The 17,206-nt window shown below is 30.6% G+C and overlaps 1 protein-coding gene and 1 pseudogene across 2 annotated transcripts; one reads left to right on the top strand and one right to left on the bottom strand.

The window, feature by feature from the left end:
* The first annotated feature begins 10,491 nt into the window (after positions 1–10,491).
* Positions 10,492–13,076, top strand: LOC111291775 (Pectin lyase-like superfamily protein). The gene is made up of 7 exons (XM_022883779.2): positions 10,492–10,801; positions 11,179–11,310; positions 11,386–11,577; positions 11,702–11,746; positions 11,837–12,044; positions 12,130–12,320; positions 12,411–13,076. The coding sequence occupies exons 1-7, from the start codon at positions 10,580–10,582 to the stop codon at positions 12,801–12,803; spliced, it is 1,383 nt and encodes a 460-aa protein (XP_022739514.2). The 5' UTR covers positions 10,492–10,579; the 3' UTR covers positions 12,804–13,076.
* Positions 13,077–13,485: 409 nt separating this feature from the next.
* LOC111291773 (peptide deformylase 1B, chloroplastic-like) lies at positions 13,486–16,350 on the bottom strand (annotated as a pseudogene). The gene is made up of 6 exons (XR_016345891.1): positions 15,984–16,350; positions 15,772–15,910; positions 15,317–15,509; positions 15,083–15,193; positions 13,967–14,097; positions 13,486–13,879 (listed from the first exon to the last, which is right to left on the bottom strand). The product of XR_016345891.1 is annotated as a peptide deformylase 1B, chloroplastic-like (transcript).
* Between the last annotated feature and the right edge of the window lie 856 nt (positions 16,351–17,206).

Genomic DNA, 17,206 nt, shown 5'->3' with positions numbered 1-17,206 from the left:
ATTGGTTTGATGGAAAATGAGTGTTTGATGAATGTGATTTGCAATTTGCAATTTACTGCCATGGATTTGTAGACAAAAAGTTAAGTTGAAAGCACGCATGTCCATTGGAATGGTCTTATTATTTTGTTCCTATGTGTATTGCATGGATTCTTATGATAAAGTGACACACAGTATGACTCGTTTCGTATGTTCGATTATTAGTTTTTTCCTGTGTATTGCATATTGGTGTATATACTGCATATTTACTATATTGCATATTGGTGTATTTACTGTATGAATATGTATTCTTTCAAGTTTGTTGTATTGTATATTAGTTTGTTTCTTACATTTTATATAATTATAATCGAAATCGCAGATAGCATGGTTTTAGAAAAATATATTTCTCCCTTTACCACACACGAAGAAAACACACTGGCCTTGAAAAAAAAGAAAATCTAGGGGATGTGGTAAATCACTTAAAGCGAATAAGAAAAAAATTTATGTGAAGTTCAATCAAGATGGATAGCCTATGTTAAGTAAAGATGCAAAATTGGCTAGCCACCTTAGAGCTGTCGTCTAGTAGACTTTATCCATTAACTACCATAGTTGGAAAATGGTTCAAATGATAAGAAAAATAGTATATGAGATTCGGTTGTGGTAATTTTTTTCAAGAAATCCAAAATAATTCATATTTATTGTTAATTGTTTATGGAATGAAATTATTGTGTTGAGTTAATTTAATTAAATCTTTTTATAGGAATTAATTGACGTATCATTCGAGTACAATAAACTTGTGTTGAAATCTGCTGAAAAATATTCAAAGACTTTAAGAGTAAATTGAAAACTAAATATATTTTATCGTTTGCTGATAATTTTGAATTGTTGTCTCATTCTCTTACGACATATGCATATGTTATCAATGATGCAGAGTGATCGCAATTTGTTTAAGAGTGTTTATAAAATGAATCCTCCATATGCATACTAAGCTTATTTTGTTTTTAGAATATATTGTTTAATCTAATTTCATGTTAATATGTCATTGAATTTTTTTTAGAAAATTAAAAAAAAAAAAAGAACATACAGGCCTAACAAGTGTTTTACTATTGAACATCGAAAAAAGGTTATGCAAATATAAAATATGATTTTGTAAGTATTCAAACACTTTTATTATATTCATAGATGAATATTATGAACTTCATTAAATAAAAATTAAAAATTTATATTGATTAATAGTTTCAGAAAATATTCATTTTACGAACCAAAATACCAAGATATGACATTTGACAAAAATGACATATGCCCAAAAATAGATCATATGGGAATGAAGCAAATGAAGAAATGACTAAAAAGATTGTATGTTTATTTTATTTTTATATCACATATGTTTAATGGGCTTTTATGCATGAATAAATATTATATTAAGTTAGTTATTCACCATCATGTTATGTTTCAAGATAAATTTGTTACAAGATATAAATTCGAAAAGCTATGAACCGGTTATGAAAAAGATCTTTTGTCCATAACTTTAGGATCAAAAGAGAGATTTAGTCATGTTCAGAGGTTTAGGAGATTTGTCTCTCCATCACAGTTCTTCAATAATCATCTGAAACTTTACTCAACAAAGAATGTTGAATATGAAGTAATAATTGAGTAGCAACAGCAATGACTTAATAAGCAAGAACGTCTTAATAAGCAATGATAAGAACTCACAGCATTTGAGGTAATGTTGGCATCAATGCAATCTAATATGTCTCAGGGTCAGTCTGTTATTGACATCTAGCTCGAAAATGAATTTGCAAATCAAGTCTTACAACAAACTCTTTTTTCGGTAATCATCATTATGGTTTTTTTTTAATTGAGTTATTTTTTTAATTTGATTTATGTTTTTTGAAATTGTTAATATGAATAATATTTTATATTTGTTATTCTTAGGATGTTCAGCCTCAAATCATTATACATACATAGTCTGTCATGAATGTGGTATCCATTTATGCACTTAAGCATTTACTAGGGGGAGACTGCATAACCATGAAAGTCGAGCATGAATTATTTGATTATCACTCGACGACATTCATAGGGCAGTCGGAGATTGAAGCATTTTGTGAGATGAAGAAGATATCGACTGCTGAAATTGTTGCATATATGAGGTTAACTTATATTTAATTTTAATATATTCTTTGAAAACTATTTTCTTATATTGTGTATAACGGTACAATATTGTTGATTTTCATAAACTTCCTATATAAAGGGTTGAAAGAGAGATAACTAACTGATACATATAGATTCATTGACCTAAATTTTATCTGTTGGGTTCTAACTCCCACTACTTGTGCTCATAAATGTGGGTTAAGCATTGCAAAAACAATCCGAATTTTTTTTGTCACGTTGTAATTTTAGGTAAGTTCAATTAGTAGTAAACCTTGGATAATGTATGATATCAAGTTTGTATTTTTTTTTTTACATTTAATACATTTTAACATTATCATACATATTATTTTGCAAAGGTCATTAACAGTTTGTTGTCATTGATATGAGGCAATTTACCTTTTACTTATTAAACTATGAAAAATCAAATTTTGTGCCTAAACCCAAGGTTACGTCTATAATAAATAGGTATTACATTTATATATAAGTAATCATTTTATTAAATTATTTTTTTTAATTACTAGTATTTATGTTTACAACTTCGTTTGTGTTGATTCAAAGGAATGGGCTCAATTCATAAAAATAAAAAGTTCAAATAAGTGTCATTATTAGTAAGTGTAATATATATTATTTTATGCTAAATTTGTTTAAAATCATTTTGAATATTAACTCAATCTCATTTTCAGGTTGCTCGTCTACCAAGACAAGTAAAATATGGATATTATATCTTTTGTTTCATGAAAGAGACTAATATATATAATCTAATAAGAACTTCATACAATGTTAGTATAAAAAGTAAGACATTATCTAATATGTTTCTATTAACTCTTTATAAAATGCCTATTAATTAACATTCAGTCATTATATTTTGTTAATAACGAGAAAAGAAAGCACACGCAAGATGTTATTGATAAGTTCATAAAAAATAGTGTGATTTCATATCCACATTTGCCTACTATAAGATTTAGGATAACCAATCAATTGTAATCATATACAATAGCTCCACATTCTTTATACTTCACAAAAATGTATATTTGTTATTTACAAAATTCATTTTTGATTTCTCAATTATACAGTGATTCAATACATGAATGTAAAATTCCCACAAGTATGATTTTTTTTTGGTAATATAAAAAAAATAATTATATATATAGGATTAAATATTAAATTCAATTTATAAAAACCAATTTATAACTTACCAATCTATTTGCAATACAAAATCCTATTCATACTAATTAAACGAATATAAACAATATATAAGTTATGAATTATGACAATATGTATTGCGTTATACATGTACCTACAAGGAGGAAAGTCAAGGGATGAACGATTAATATTACATTCATTTAACTACTTTCGTATGTAATCCTTTCTAAAAACAGATGGCATTTTAAATAAAAACTCTACTTTGTAATTTTCTTTCAATATATACTCACCAACAACGAACATTTCATCAGTTGAGAAACCGTTTAGTTGCATAATTTCATTGAAAAGTGACATTCTTTTATCATGACTCTTGACTTATTTCTTGAAAAAAGCTGAAATGCTCTCCATTTGACTCACAACCTTATCATATGCAGCTCCAAATTTGCCTATTGGATCAGCCAATACCAATTCAGCAATTGGTTTATCTTCATTCCTATAACGGTTCTTTCCTAACAACATCCTAGTCTTGCTCGAAGCAACTGAATCAATTTCTTTTTCCTTTTCTACTCTTTTCGTATTTTCTTCAGTATAGATATCAAAGTTTGGAGAGAACTAAGCATCCTCAATAACATTCATTGATTCAACGGCATAAACTGCTGTTTCGACTCTTTGATTGGTTGCTTTGTTGGATCCGAAAGTTACTTTAAAATCATCAGAAAAAGGGAAAGATTTGTTCCTTAACCCTTTAACATGTGAATAAGTCTACATAAAAGTTAAAGTAAATATGAATCAAATAAAAAGAATTAAAAAAAAACATAAATAAGTAAATTAAAGATAAGGAAGGGTTAAGGCATGTTGGTTCACTACTCTAACTTCAAAATGATAGTAGGTGAGAAGTTGTAGTCTTAAATGATGGTATTAATTAGATACCCATTCGTATTTATATTGCTTGTTATTGAAATATAAACCATGAATCCAATTCCAAATATCCGGTCATCCGATGCCATTATATGATAAACATAAAACGTGTTAGAAAGTAAGAATGTCTATGTACATTTCTTAGAAACTTCAATATTTTTAGGTCTGGCATTTCTCAATCCCTACATAGTGTTAGAGTAAATTATATGATGAAGACATGAATGATAATAAAATGTATCAGCTTTTATTACATGTAGAATCAGATTACGGTTGCACTTAAAGAAAATATATACCTGCTTGGTTTAACTATTTGTAATCCAGCCGGAGACACAATCAAGACAATCTAATTCATATATAATTTCGACAAGACAGAAAAGAAAATTCACCATTGAGCAGAATAAGACGCCATAGACAAATTAAGGTCTGCTATTAATTTCTTCCCTTGCAAAAAAAAAAAAAAAAACAAAAGACAACAATATCACTTATACATGAAAATGCCAAGGTTCTTTCTTAAAGCAATATACAACATTGAATCTCAGTAGACTTCAACTTTCTATTTAGAGTATTTTTCCCCTTAATTTGGAAGAACATATGCTTAGTGGCTAAACTAAAATATTTTGGATAACCAATAACTTTTTTTTTTTAAATCAATTTACTTTTCTTATTTTTTATCAGTTACCAAACAAAGCAAATCAAATGACACAATGCATAAAACTTTCCACTAAGGCACAAACATTTCACAAACATTAACATACATTAACTCTAAAAAAATCAAAACCAAAACGCCCCTTTTCCTTCTCTTTTCTTACACTTTCTCACCATCCAAACAAAACATTCAAAAAAAAAAAAAAAACAATAATTAAAGAAATGTCTAACCTTTGAACTGCGTATTCCCTCACATTTTGCAGACCCTTTAATCTAAACAAAGAAAACCCACAAAGAAAATAAAATAAAAAGCAACATATATATATATATATTGCTTTAAAATTGAGTATTCGGGGTTTCAGAGTTTTTTTTTTTTTTTTCTCTCTCAAAAGTTTGACTCAAGTAGGACTGTTTAGTTCTATGTCTTTGGATGCCCTGTATTTTTTTTTTTTCAAAAGCAGAGCGGACTCCATACGGATTCTATAAAGTCTAGTTTAACGTTAGTTTTTCGCGCTTAGAAGTTTTCCACACGTGGCAGTAGCTGAATGGGTAGTAGCTCTAGTACGTCATGGTGTTTACCAGAGTTTGACAAGGAGAGATGGTAGCGTGTTTATAAAGTCTATGATTTCGTTTTCTGAAATCCCTTGGATTGTTTAATGATAAGCGGGAGATGAAATTGGACGGTGGTGATGATGGGGAGGATGAAGAGCAGTGAGAGAGAGTAGGTTTTACTCTTTTGTGATGGGAAAGGGAAGGAAAATGACAGTCGTTTCAGTTCTAAAACGGTCTCGTTTTGAAATCCAAAAATGACATAGCCCAAAATGCTACTCTTTTAATGTCTTTGAAGCCCAAACACTAACATTTTTAGGGCCCAATGACTAATAGGGCATTTTGAAGACCCAAAGTGATAATTTTAGGCTCACTTCTTTCCTTTTTTGGTGTGTGAATTTTTTAGTGGATTGCTAGTGAATTTGGACATTCAAAGAATGGAAAGCTAATTGGAAAAAAAAAAAAAAAAAAAGGAAAGGTCAATTATGAAGGTGAAAAAAAATCAAGTTGCAAGTTAGGTAGATTTTTATCGAAAGACTTTGTATGGAATGATATCGTTCAATTTTAAATGGATCATATCGATAAGAGAGATACGAGAGAAAAATTTGCACATTTAAAATTTGATTTATTTATTTATTTTATTTTTATACAATTGATATTATAAATGTTAAACTTCTAATTTAATGATTAAAATTTGATCCTTGATTAAAAAATACAAATTTCAATTTAATTATAACCTTATCTTCACTTATTGATTCATAGATGACATTGACAGTTATGTTAAAATTAGTACTTCAAAGAAGCGAAACTTAATTTGATTGATTAACGTAAAAATTTTTAAAAAGTGACATCCTTAAATTTTTATATATAGATTGATTTCAAGACAAAATTTTCACATGATGAAGATTCTATTCTTAGTCTTAGGCTTTTTATATTTATAGATTGCAAAAACTTAAGAGTGATTGTGACTGAATATAACTATATTCAGTTTTGTATCTTTGGAAAGAGTTAGAATAGAAACATGCAATGAAGCAAGAGGACAAAGTTCCAGATTTCTTCATAATCATAGATTTGGATATCAAATCAAGATTGAAAATTTTATGTAAATTTATACACGGATCATACCCGATTTTAGCATGTATGTCTTAGATATGAGTTTTAGAGTTTGGATTCAGTTTAATCCATAATTTTATTTTATTAATAAAATTTATTTTTATTTAATTTTAATTCTTAAAATATACTTTAAAATAATAATATTTTCATAATTTTAAAAAATTTATAAGCTTCTTGACCCGACAAATTGGATCAGATCCTTAGTAAGACTTTTAAATAACTGATCGAACGTAACCTGACCTAACTCATGGACAAATATAATTCTAATGTATATATTGCATTTTTCATGACTAAATAACAATTTAATTAAAATTATATAGAAATTAATTTAAAGACTTCTTTGATATATGTATACGTATATGTTTACGAATATATGTATATATATATATGTATATATGTATGGGTGTGATTATAGACGGAATCTAGGTGACAAAGATAAATTTTCATGTTATGAGCTAAAAATTTCAAACTCACATGTTAACAGTGTTAGAAACAACTTGAGAAATTGGGACGAGAGACAATGAAATTTGTTGCCTTGAAGATAGAAACCCTCTAAGATGAATAACATGGCTGCTCTCAAGTGCCGCAATCAACGTAACTTTCAAATCACGGATTAATGTTGCTTAAATTTTCAAACTTAGCTGCCCCTTTTCTCATCACCAGTGACTTCTTGGTGTTCTTCAGGTGCCTTCACTTAGAAGATGGAAGCTTTACTTTAGAAAAAAAAAAAAAAAACATATCCCTTGACCAATGGCCGTGATGTATTAGGGAAATAATTTATAACTGACATAACGGTAAACCCTAATTGTGTTATACGGTTGAGGAATACAAAAAATAATAAAGGTTTTCTTTATTATAGGATCCGAATATATTGCAAGCCTCAATAATTTATATTGAACTTACAAATCATTTATCAAAAAAATTTATTATTGATAATGAGAATCGAATTTAAATTTTATAAGCGAAATGTAACCCATTCGATTGCCATAATCAATGATAAAAGGTTTTCACATGTCAAACTTACACAAATCATATTTTCAGGGAGGAGACCCAGCCACATGTTCTAGATTCTGTTTGTCAAACTGATCTTCTTTCCTTCTATTCTGTTTTTTCCACTAAGCCTAATTAGGTAGGAGGTCTTTAGGGCTTAATTTTTCAAAGATTTTGCCATGTGCTTAGCCGCTTTTAAGGGTTATTAAAGTAAAGGTTTGGGCCATAATTTCCTGCGGTATTAATGTATATTTTTCTCTTATGCTAGGGTAAGCTTGATGGTATCGTAATTTTTTTTTTCTTTTTGGGTTTGTTTTTCTTCAATTTTTATTAGTTTTTTTTTTTTTTTTTTTTGCCAGAGACAAAACACATCATTTGGCAACTTTTATTATGTATTAATATACTTGTTTTTTGTTTTCAATAAAAAAACCATTAATCTGAAAAAAAAAAGAAAATAAAATGTTATATATTTTCATTCTAGACTTATATATATTGATAAATTAACACATATATACAACACAAAAAATACATAAAAAAAAAGAAAGAGAATCGTAGAAATAAGAGAAATGCATGTATCACACATGAATGTTGCATGGTATATATATACACGTATATATGCATGTATGAACCATTACTCGATCACGTCTCCCTTTCTAATTGCTTCTAAATGGAAAACTTAAAAAGGCAAAAGAAAATCTAAACCTTCAACATCTTGCTTGTTTTTCACCAAAAATATTATACTTTAGCCCCCACACCACATGCTTCATATCAATTCTTCACCTGACCATACGTTAATTTAGGATATATAGAGATTTTTAAGACTTGCATGTGACTTTGGGTTAAATGCATGACGTTTAAACTAATTTTATTTCAATTTTTAATTAAAAAACTTTATGCAAGATAAAAATTAATATTCACAAGCTAGAGAGAATAAAATAGAAAAAGAAAGAAAATTTTTTAATTTAAAAATTGAGTTATAGAAATGTGATTATAAAACATAATCATTAAATACAAAATTTTCATTATTTTCTTTTATAAATTAGGTAGTAATATAAGAATAAAAGTAAAGATTATAAATATTAAAATTTTAATTTTAAATTTATTAAATATTATTTTTTGTCATTTTTTTATTAAAAAAGTCAAGTCGTTAATATATATGTCATTCACTTTGCATGAAATTAGTCTAATCAAATTTGAAATTAATTAATTGTAAGTGAGAATGTGTGATTATATTTCTATGAGCATGTGGAGTGGGAGAATGATGTATATAATTTTATACCAAAGTTTTCAACTAATTGAAGCCTACAATTACTGCACACTTTATCCAATATCATGGAATATCTGTAATGAGAAATCTAAACCACAAATGGGCCCTTTTGAAATTCAAAGCCTAATTTACTGACAAACTATAAACCTCAACTTTTTATGACTTCAATAAAGGTTTCAAATTTCAACTATTGTTATGGCCTAATTGGTGAAAGAAACATACTTCTGAATTCGATATTTAAAAAATAATATTTAAATATCAATATGAATTTTTTTTTTAAAATTATGACTTCCTTTATAGAAAAAGCACATGTATTCCATATTCTATATTTCCATTCTTCTTCCTTTACAAGGATTGGAACCACATATATATAGTGCTAATTACTATTAAATTTTAATTAATTCTTGCAATTAAACCACAGAAAGAAGGTGAGAAGTCTAATAAAAATGATCAATCATCACATTTAGTTTCATAAATACTTAACATTAATTCTTCCTTTTTTATAGTATAACAAATACTAAAATAGACCGACAAAAAAGCCATAACCAAAGAAAATATATACTTACTATAGTTTATGTAATCAAGAGGCAAAAACTTGATTTTGAAATGAGCCCTCATCTTTAAAAAAATAATAATAATCTAGAAAATTTCAACTATATTAATGCTAGATTTTTGTTGCTTAATTCCTCAATATCTTGCAACAATATGTAAGTTCCCAGGTTTGAACCCCCAATTATATTAAGATTTAAGACGTGAATACAAAGTATCTAAATTCAAATCCCTACAATTTTTTGTTGATTGATAATTTATCAATTTAAAAAATTTTAAAAAATTCATAAATTTTATTAATGAGTTAACGGCTTACTTTAATCTTAAATATAGAATAACCTTCCTTTTCTCTAAACTTTTTTCGTCCAAAAAAAAGATCCTCAGTATCTTATGTGTTGAACACATGTATTAGCAAATTGAATTAAAGTTTGGGTTCAATTAGAGGTGTAAATGATACATTAGTACTCGTAAGCTACTCGAGTTCGATTCGAAGAAAACTCGAATTTGATTCGATTATTATCGAGTCAAGCTCGAGCTCGAGTAGTTCGACTTATCGATCGAACCGAATTCAAGTATTCTTATATCTGACTCGAGTAGCTCGCGAGCTTAATCGAGCTTTTATATTTAAATATATTTTTATTATTTTAATTAATAAAATATTTCGAATCCGAGTTCGAATTCGAGTTCGAGCATGAATAATCGAATTTTTGTCGAGTATACGAATCGAGCTTATTTTTATATATTAATCGAGCTTAATCGAACGAACTCGAGTAGCTCGAATTCGATCATGAATCAAGTTCGAGTTTGAAAAATAAAATTTGATCGAGCTCGAGCCAAGTATCGAGCCCCGAGTTGTGAGTCGAGCTCAAGCTCGAGTTTCTCACTATTCGACTCGACTCGGCTCGATTACACCCCCCGATTCAACGACGAAAATTTTTGTTCAGAAAAGTAACAATATTTATTTAATTGAATTAAATTTTGGGTTTAACGACGGAAATTTTTGTTTAGAAAATGAAAGGTAATAAAGTTTGGGTTCAACGACGGAAATTTTTGTTTAGAAAATGAAAGGTAACAATATTCAAAGTCTTGTCTTCCTATAAACTGTATAGCACATGTGTGAATAGTAGCTTTAATTTGGACTGGTTAACTTCCTATATATATCAGTTCACTTATCTGATATCTCCACGGATCATAGAACCAGAAAGACATTGTATCTCTAATTGTCCAAAATCTCTCTTTCCATCGTTGTCTTTTATCACAAGTTCAACATTTAGGAAGATGTGTAGGGTTAATCCTAAAAATGTAGCATTTCTTGTACTTATTGTCTTGTTGTTTTGGTCTTCAAGCTTTGAAGTTTGCAGTGGTAGGGAAGGCAAGCACTGGAGGCAGAACATAGCCAGTGGTCTTCGCCGACAAATGGCAGGAGGAAGCTCTGCCACTGCCACCTTTAATGTGTTAGACTACGGTGCCAAAGGTGATGGACGCACAGATGACACAAAGGTGTGCAAATCATATGCATCAGTCAATGATAGCCATTTTTATCCCATTCATAAGCTTCTAAAATTATTGATACACATGATGAAAAGGACCAAAAATAGTATAAGTATAAGAACACTAACCATGCTTATCCTCATGAAGGCAAAATATGATTTCTTATGCATGTTACATTCTTTTAAAATTTTAACTGTATTTACTAGTTTAAATTATGCTCTTCAAGATTTTCTAGCCTTAAAAAAAATTTTTTTTTCGGATTTTATTTAAAAACCTTTTACATTTTCATCTCCAACCATTCATTATTGAACCCACAATGTAAAATGGAGTAAAACTTTTATATCAAAATCATCAAGAATTAAAGCTTCTGTTTGATTGCAAGCCAGGCATTCGAAGCAGCATGGGCTGCAGCTTGTAAAGTACAGGCATCAACAATGATGGTTCCATCGGGCTCTGTATTTCTTGTTGGAGCCATCTCCTTCTCAGGCCTCAATTGTCAACCCAACATTGTATTTGAGGTAAATTATTAGAGGTTTTGTTTTACTTTAGCAAAGTATCAGAATTTACATCAGGCTTACAATAATGTGATGTAGTTGGATGGCAAGATCATAGCTCCTACAAGTTCTAGTGTTTGGGGATCAGGTCTCTTGCAGTGGATTGAATTTACAAAACTAAAGGGGACTACAATCAGAGGCAAAGGAACTATTGATGGACAAGGTTCTGTCTGGTGGAATGACTCACCCACATTTGATCCTACAGCTGAAGATTCAACAACTAATGACATGGTAACTGGGGGACTTCTTCTATAATGTGATAGCTTGTAAAAAGAAATAACATTGCAGGCATTGCCATTTTTGTTTTTACCAGGGCTAACAAAGTTTTCTTATGCAAATTTAATCATGCTGGCAGGTAAATGCTGAGCTGAAGGGAAAGATGCCAGGCACCAGACCAACAGTAATCACTTTCTCTAACACTCCATTTTTACATGCTGACACATGATTTTGAGATCAAAGCATCTGATTTGTGATGTCATTTGGCATGCAGGCTTTAAGATTCTATGGAAGTAATGGTGTAACAGTGACTGGTATAACTATACAGAACAGCCCTCAGACCCACCTCAAATTTGATACTTGCACAAGCGTTCAGGTTTCCGACTTCACTGCATCATCTCCTGGTAACAGCCCCGACACAGATGGAATTCACCTGCAGAACTCCCAAGATGTGGTCATCTCCGGCTCGAACCTGGCTTGTGGTAAAATGCAAAGTCCAAGCATTGCTCATTAATACTTCTCAAATGAACAATTTGCCAACCGCGAAATTTCTTTCGGCTTCTACAGGGGATGATTGTGTATCGATACAAACTGGATGCTCAAATGTATATATCCACACTGTGAAATGTGGACCTGGTCATGGAATCAGCATTGGAGGACTTGGAAAGGACAACAGCAAAGCCTGTGTTTCGAACATCACTGTTCGAGATGTCACTTTGCAGAACACATTAACTGGAGTCAGAATAAAGACATGGCAGGTATGACACCCGATCATCGACAAATTTTGTTACCAGTGAGCCTGCTAGACTCAAACTATTAAAAGAAAGTCTTATTGTTTCTCATTACAGGGAGGCTCAGGTGCAGTACAACAAGTGATGTTCTCAAATATTCAAGTTTCAGAAGTTGAAATTCCAATCATGATTGATCAATTCTACTGCGACAAGGGCAGCTGCAAAAATCAATCTTCAGCTGTGGCAGTTTCGGGCATAAACTATGTAAATATACAAGGAACCTATACTGTGAAACCTGTACACTTTGCATGCAGCGATAGCCTGCCATGCACTGGAGTTTCTCTAAGCACCATTGAGCTAAAATCAGTTCAAGAAAACCACCATCTCGACGGACCCTTCTGTTGGGAGACATACGGAGAGCTCAAAACTACCACTGAACCCCCAATCAATTGTTTGGAGATTGGGAAACCATCAAAAGCAGGAACTCATTCTAATTTTGAATCATGCTGATGAAAACAGCCTTGGGTGATAGGATAATTATGTAGCCATACAAATATGAATGCTGAGTTTTGCCTTTCATATATACTCATAGGGTCATAGTCAATTAGTCGTAGCCATATTCTTAGCAAACGACACAAGCACTGAAGCCCATAGTATAGTCAAATGCAAATTGTTGTCTCCAGGAAATTATGTTTCCTTGGCAATGTAGCAAACTATATCAGATAAAAAGCGACAAACCTGTAGTTTGCGTTAGTTACCGAATAGTGAATATTGGATTCTGGCAATTGTTGCACCTTGCAACTGTTGGTTGCACCTACCACATATAAATTTGTTGACTGGTTTAGCTGATGCCATATCATTAACCATCCTAGGTTGATATTCCTCCCTATAACTTTCAATTTAACAACAATTGGAAAGGCATTCTTTGCGTATCCAACAATGCATGGCAATAATGTACAAGCTAAAGGTAAAAACACTAGAACCCAGAGCTTAACTCAGTTTGAACAACCACATTAAAAGGTGACATTCAACATATCTGAAATTTAAATCCCAACAACCCCTTCCCCTATTATTAGACTGTGGCATCCTATGTGATATATATATATATATATATATATATATATAGATAGATAGATAGATAGATAGAACACCGGCATAATAAATTGCAAACTTCAGCAAATAAGCTTGAATATAGCAAAGAAAAGAAATATAAGGTTCCAAATAGATGGGATGAGATTCATGTGAAACTTCTCAAAACATGTCACATAGGGTGAAATATCTTGAAAGTATATGTCAAAGAAAGCAAGTTACAAAAGTAGATGAGGATGAGAAACTAAGGGTAGACTTTCATTTTCCCATTTCCAATTAACAAGGTAACCTATGAACAATAACTACTTGATAATCACTCTACAAAAAGGAAATATCCATCACAAGTCTCTCTGAAGTTGACAACTTGTATCATCCATCTCATCTAAAAAATTCTGTGGTTCTTTATTTAAGCTATTATGGTCTTGCTAACAACCTCGACCATACTTTCAGTATCACACGATTCACACCCACCATTTTGCTGCTCTATGTATTAACACCTAAAAATAGAACATAACGCGAAGATTAAAATCCAATGATAACAAAATACTAATCAAAGTTTTAATTTTTTTCTGTTTAATATGAACCTGACATGATTGACGATGCCTCTCTAGACATGCATGATTTTCCAAAACCAACACCAGCTTTCTTCCTTTTCCGGGTTCCACCTTTTCAGGGCTGGGAAGTCCAGTCTTATCCTTGTACTTCTTTCTAATGCCTGCAAATTGGAACAGTATTAAGCAAATTAAAAACCTCATCTCTAGGCACCACAATCATAGAGTCCATCACATATCACCAAAAAGGGTGAAAATTTAATGCTCGTTATTCATGATACACTCTCCAACGGTAACTGAACTAAAAAGCTAAAAAAAAAAAAGGTTAATCTTCCGGATCATGTTAGGTAATATTAAGATTATACAGAAAGTTGTACTAACATCTAGCTGTGGGCAAATACTGTCAAGAACTTCATCAGTCATTCTGTCAAAAACCCTGCAAATTCAAGAGCCATAGTCACACAAGGAATTTAGTGATATGTCATAAAACTTGATTTTGAAATAACATATTAGAGTTAGAGAGCAACAAAAGAGTCTCTCTCGGAAGCTCCTTTCCTACTTGTTTAACCATGAATAAGCCCATAACACTACTATTTTAAGAGGAAATAGGACTTAGACTGGTATTATCAGCGAACTCAGTTTTGACCTACATAGGATATATAACCATTGACCCACTAATAGTTTTCTGTGCGACATGCAGTGTCAGCAAAATAGAGCCACTTGTACTTAAAATGGAAATAGGATTTTGGCATGCCTTTAACCCTATAGCATTGTGGAACAAGGGTTCGCAAATACAGAGTTTTGAGGCAACACTGTAAAGGCCACTGTACTCAAAAGTCAAAAGAAACACCTGACTGCTGGAATGTAATTAACAGCCTTGTCTTGTTCATTCAGATTCCACAAATTCTGAAAGGACTTAAAACAGAAGGGAAACTCCAACATCACAAAGGAGACACTTGTGTGGCATTTAGTTCTCAACATTGAATTCTTACTCCTAACAGGCTAACATCACCCTACTCCCATGCAGCATAAAGTTTAGCAGTCAACATTCAATATATACATATAATCTAAAAGTACACAATATCTAGCGCCTTACACTACAATTGACAAATTAACAACAATATATTGCAATTATACAGAAGAAAGAACCTGAAGATTGTCAAATTCATGCTGAAAAACACGTGCAGGAAGCCCTGACAAATCAACTGTAAACCTCGCACCATTAATATCTAGTGCATCAATCTTTACAGATTAGGGCCTCTGAAAGCAAAAATGAATAGGAGTAAAACACAAGCAAGCGAGTAAAGGAGACAATACATCATATACAATTACACACAAGATGAAACAAGAGAGTAAAGGGATAGAATCAGTTGCTGCAAGTACCTCTAAATCAGCATAGATTCTTGGGAAAGATAAGCAACTTTCATTAAACGGCAATGTCTTCTTTGAACATTTTATAACTCTCGGATTCACAAGGATGATTTCTTGTCCTTGACCTCGCTCGCCAACGGGATTAAACACCATCAATTGAACATTAATCCCTACTTGCGGCGCTGAGAGACCAATACCATCAGTTCTATAACAGGAAGCCAACAAATTTTCTCTTCATAAGCACCTAATTACTATAGTTTCCTTTTTTAAAAGAAAAAAAAATTTTCATTGATCACCCAAGTTTTAATTAGTAGTGAAGACAAATTTATACTTCAATTGGTCATTATTTTAGCCACAAATCAAAAGTAAACAGCAAAAAAAAAAAAAAGCATCATATCAATATTTTCTTTTTTTTTTTAACATTTATAGGAAACAATTACTATATTATTCATTGAATTAAGACTTACTTGTACATAACGTCGAACTTCTCATCGACAAGTTTCTTCAAATTCTCATCAAACGTATCAATTCGTTTATTTGTCTTCCTCAATAATGGGTCTGGGTACTCCACTATTTTCAGCGGCGGTACGAACCGAAGATCCTCCACTTCAAAACAAAAAAAAAAAGTAACTTTAGAAACAAAAATAAAAAACTCAGTTTTTGTTGACTCATTGCTTACTGGAAGCAACTTCCTTGTATTTAGATAAAAACCCTCGCTTGGCTTGATCGTGGACCGGGGTTAGCTGAGGAATGGTTTGGTTTACGAACCGCGCGGGTGAAGTGAAACGGTTAAACCGGTGAAGGAATGCTGTGGAGAGAGACGTTGAGTGGTGGAGGGTGGGAACGAAAACGCGCGTTAAAGAAGGAGAGTGGAAGTGGAGCCCACTCGCGCAAGCCATTGAAGATTTTCGGACAAAGATCAGTGTCTGACAAAAAAGGAGTGGGTTTTTTTTTTTTTTTGGTGTGCTCGAAAAGATTTTTTGGAGTTTTTGCGTTTTAGTCCTTGTGAATTATTTATTTTGCTGATGTAAGCCGCAATTTGATTTTTATTTTCTTTGTCTTTTTTCTCTGAATTTTAGGTCAGCCAGTGGTTTTTATCACAATGCCAACGGTTTTTCTTGGCTAGAATTTTTTTATTTAAATAGTCAAAAATTTTTTATAAGTAAAAATTATAATATTTTTTAATAAGATATAATATATGAAAATAATAAGTTAGAAGTAATTACTTTTACAAATTTTTATTACAAAAATAAAAGTGGTATTATCATTTTATGTGATCCTTAAGATTTTTGTTAGCTTCACAATTTTCATTATCATATCACTTATTTTTTTCCTTTGACTATCAAAAAAATAGTGTTATTTTATTGTTATATTTATATTTTATCAAATTATTTTATTTATTAATTTACATTAATTAAGTTTTTAAATATTTATTTTTATTCAATTAAGCCATTAAATAATTATTTTTACTTAATTAAATCTTTAAATTTTTATTTTCATTCAATTGAGCTCTCAATTAAATAAAAATAATAGTGGACAATTAATCAATTTTTGTCTAATAATGATTCAATTAATAAAAATAGATATGAAATCTTAATTGATTATAATAAAATAAAATAAAAATAATTTTTATTTTAATTCAGAAAATTTTTTTATACTTGGGTCTTAATCATTAACCCCGTTTTGCTATTTTTCTTCTTATTTTAATTTTTTTAAACAAATAGGTATGAGTTAAAAAAATTATTTTATACATTTATGATTAGGGATGTAAATAAATCAAATTACTCTTAACCTATTTAGACTTGATTGCAAAGATATTTCATTTCAAATTAAGTTTGAATGACTCAAGTGATTAGCGAAATCGAGTTCGAATTTTGTAATAACCTTATTAACAATGTTTTT

This window comes from Durio zibethinus, chromosome 10 (assembly GCF_047325235.1).
Source record: "Durio zibethinus cultivar Kanyao isolate XHJ-2024 chromosome 10, ASM4732523v1, whole genome shotgun sequence".
In the NCBI taxonomy this organism is placed as follows: domain Eukaryota; kingdom Viridiplantae; phylum Streptophyta; class Magnoliopsida; order Malvales; family Malvaceae; genus Durio; species Durio zibethinus.
Note: the sequence above shows the minus strand (reverse complement) of the source record. Positions and strands in the feature narration are given on the sequence as shown.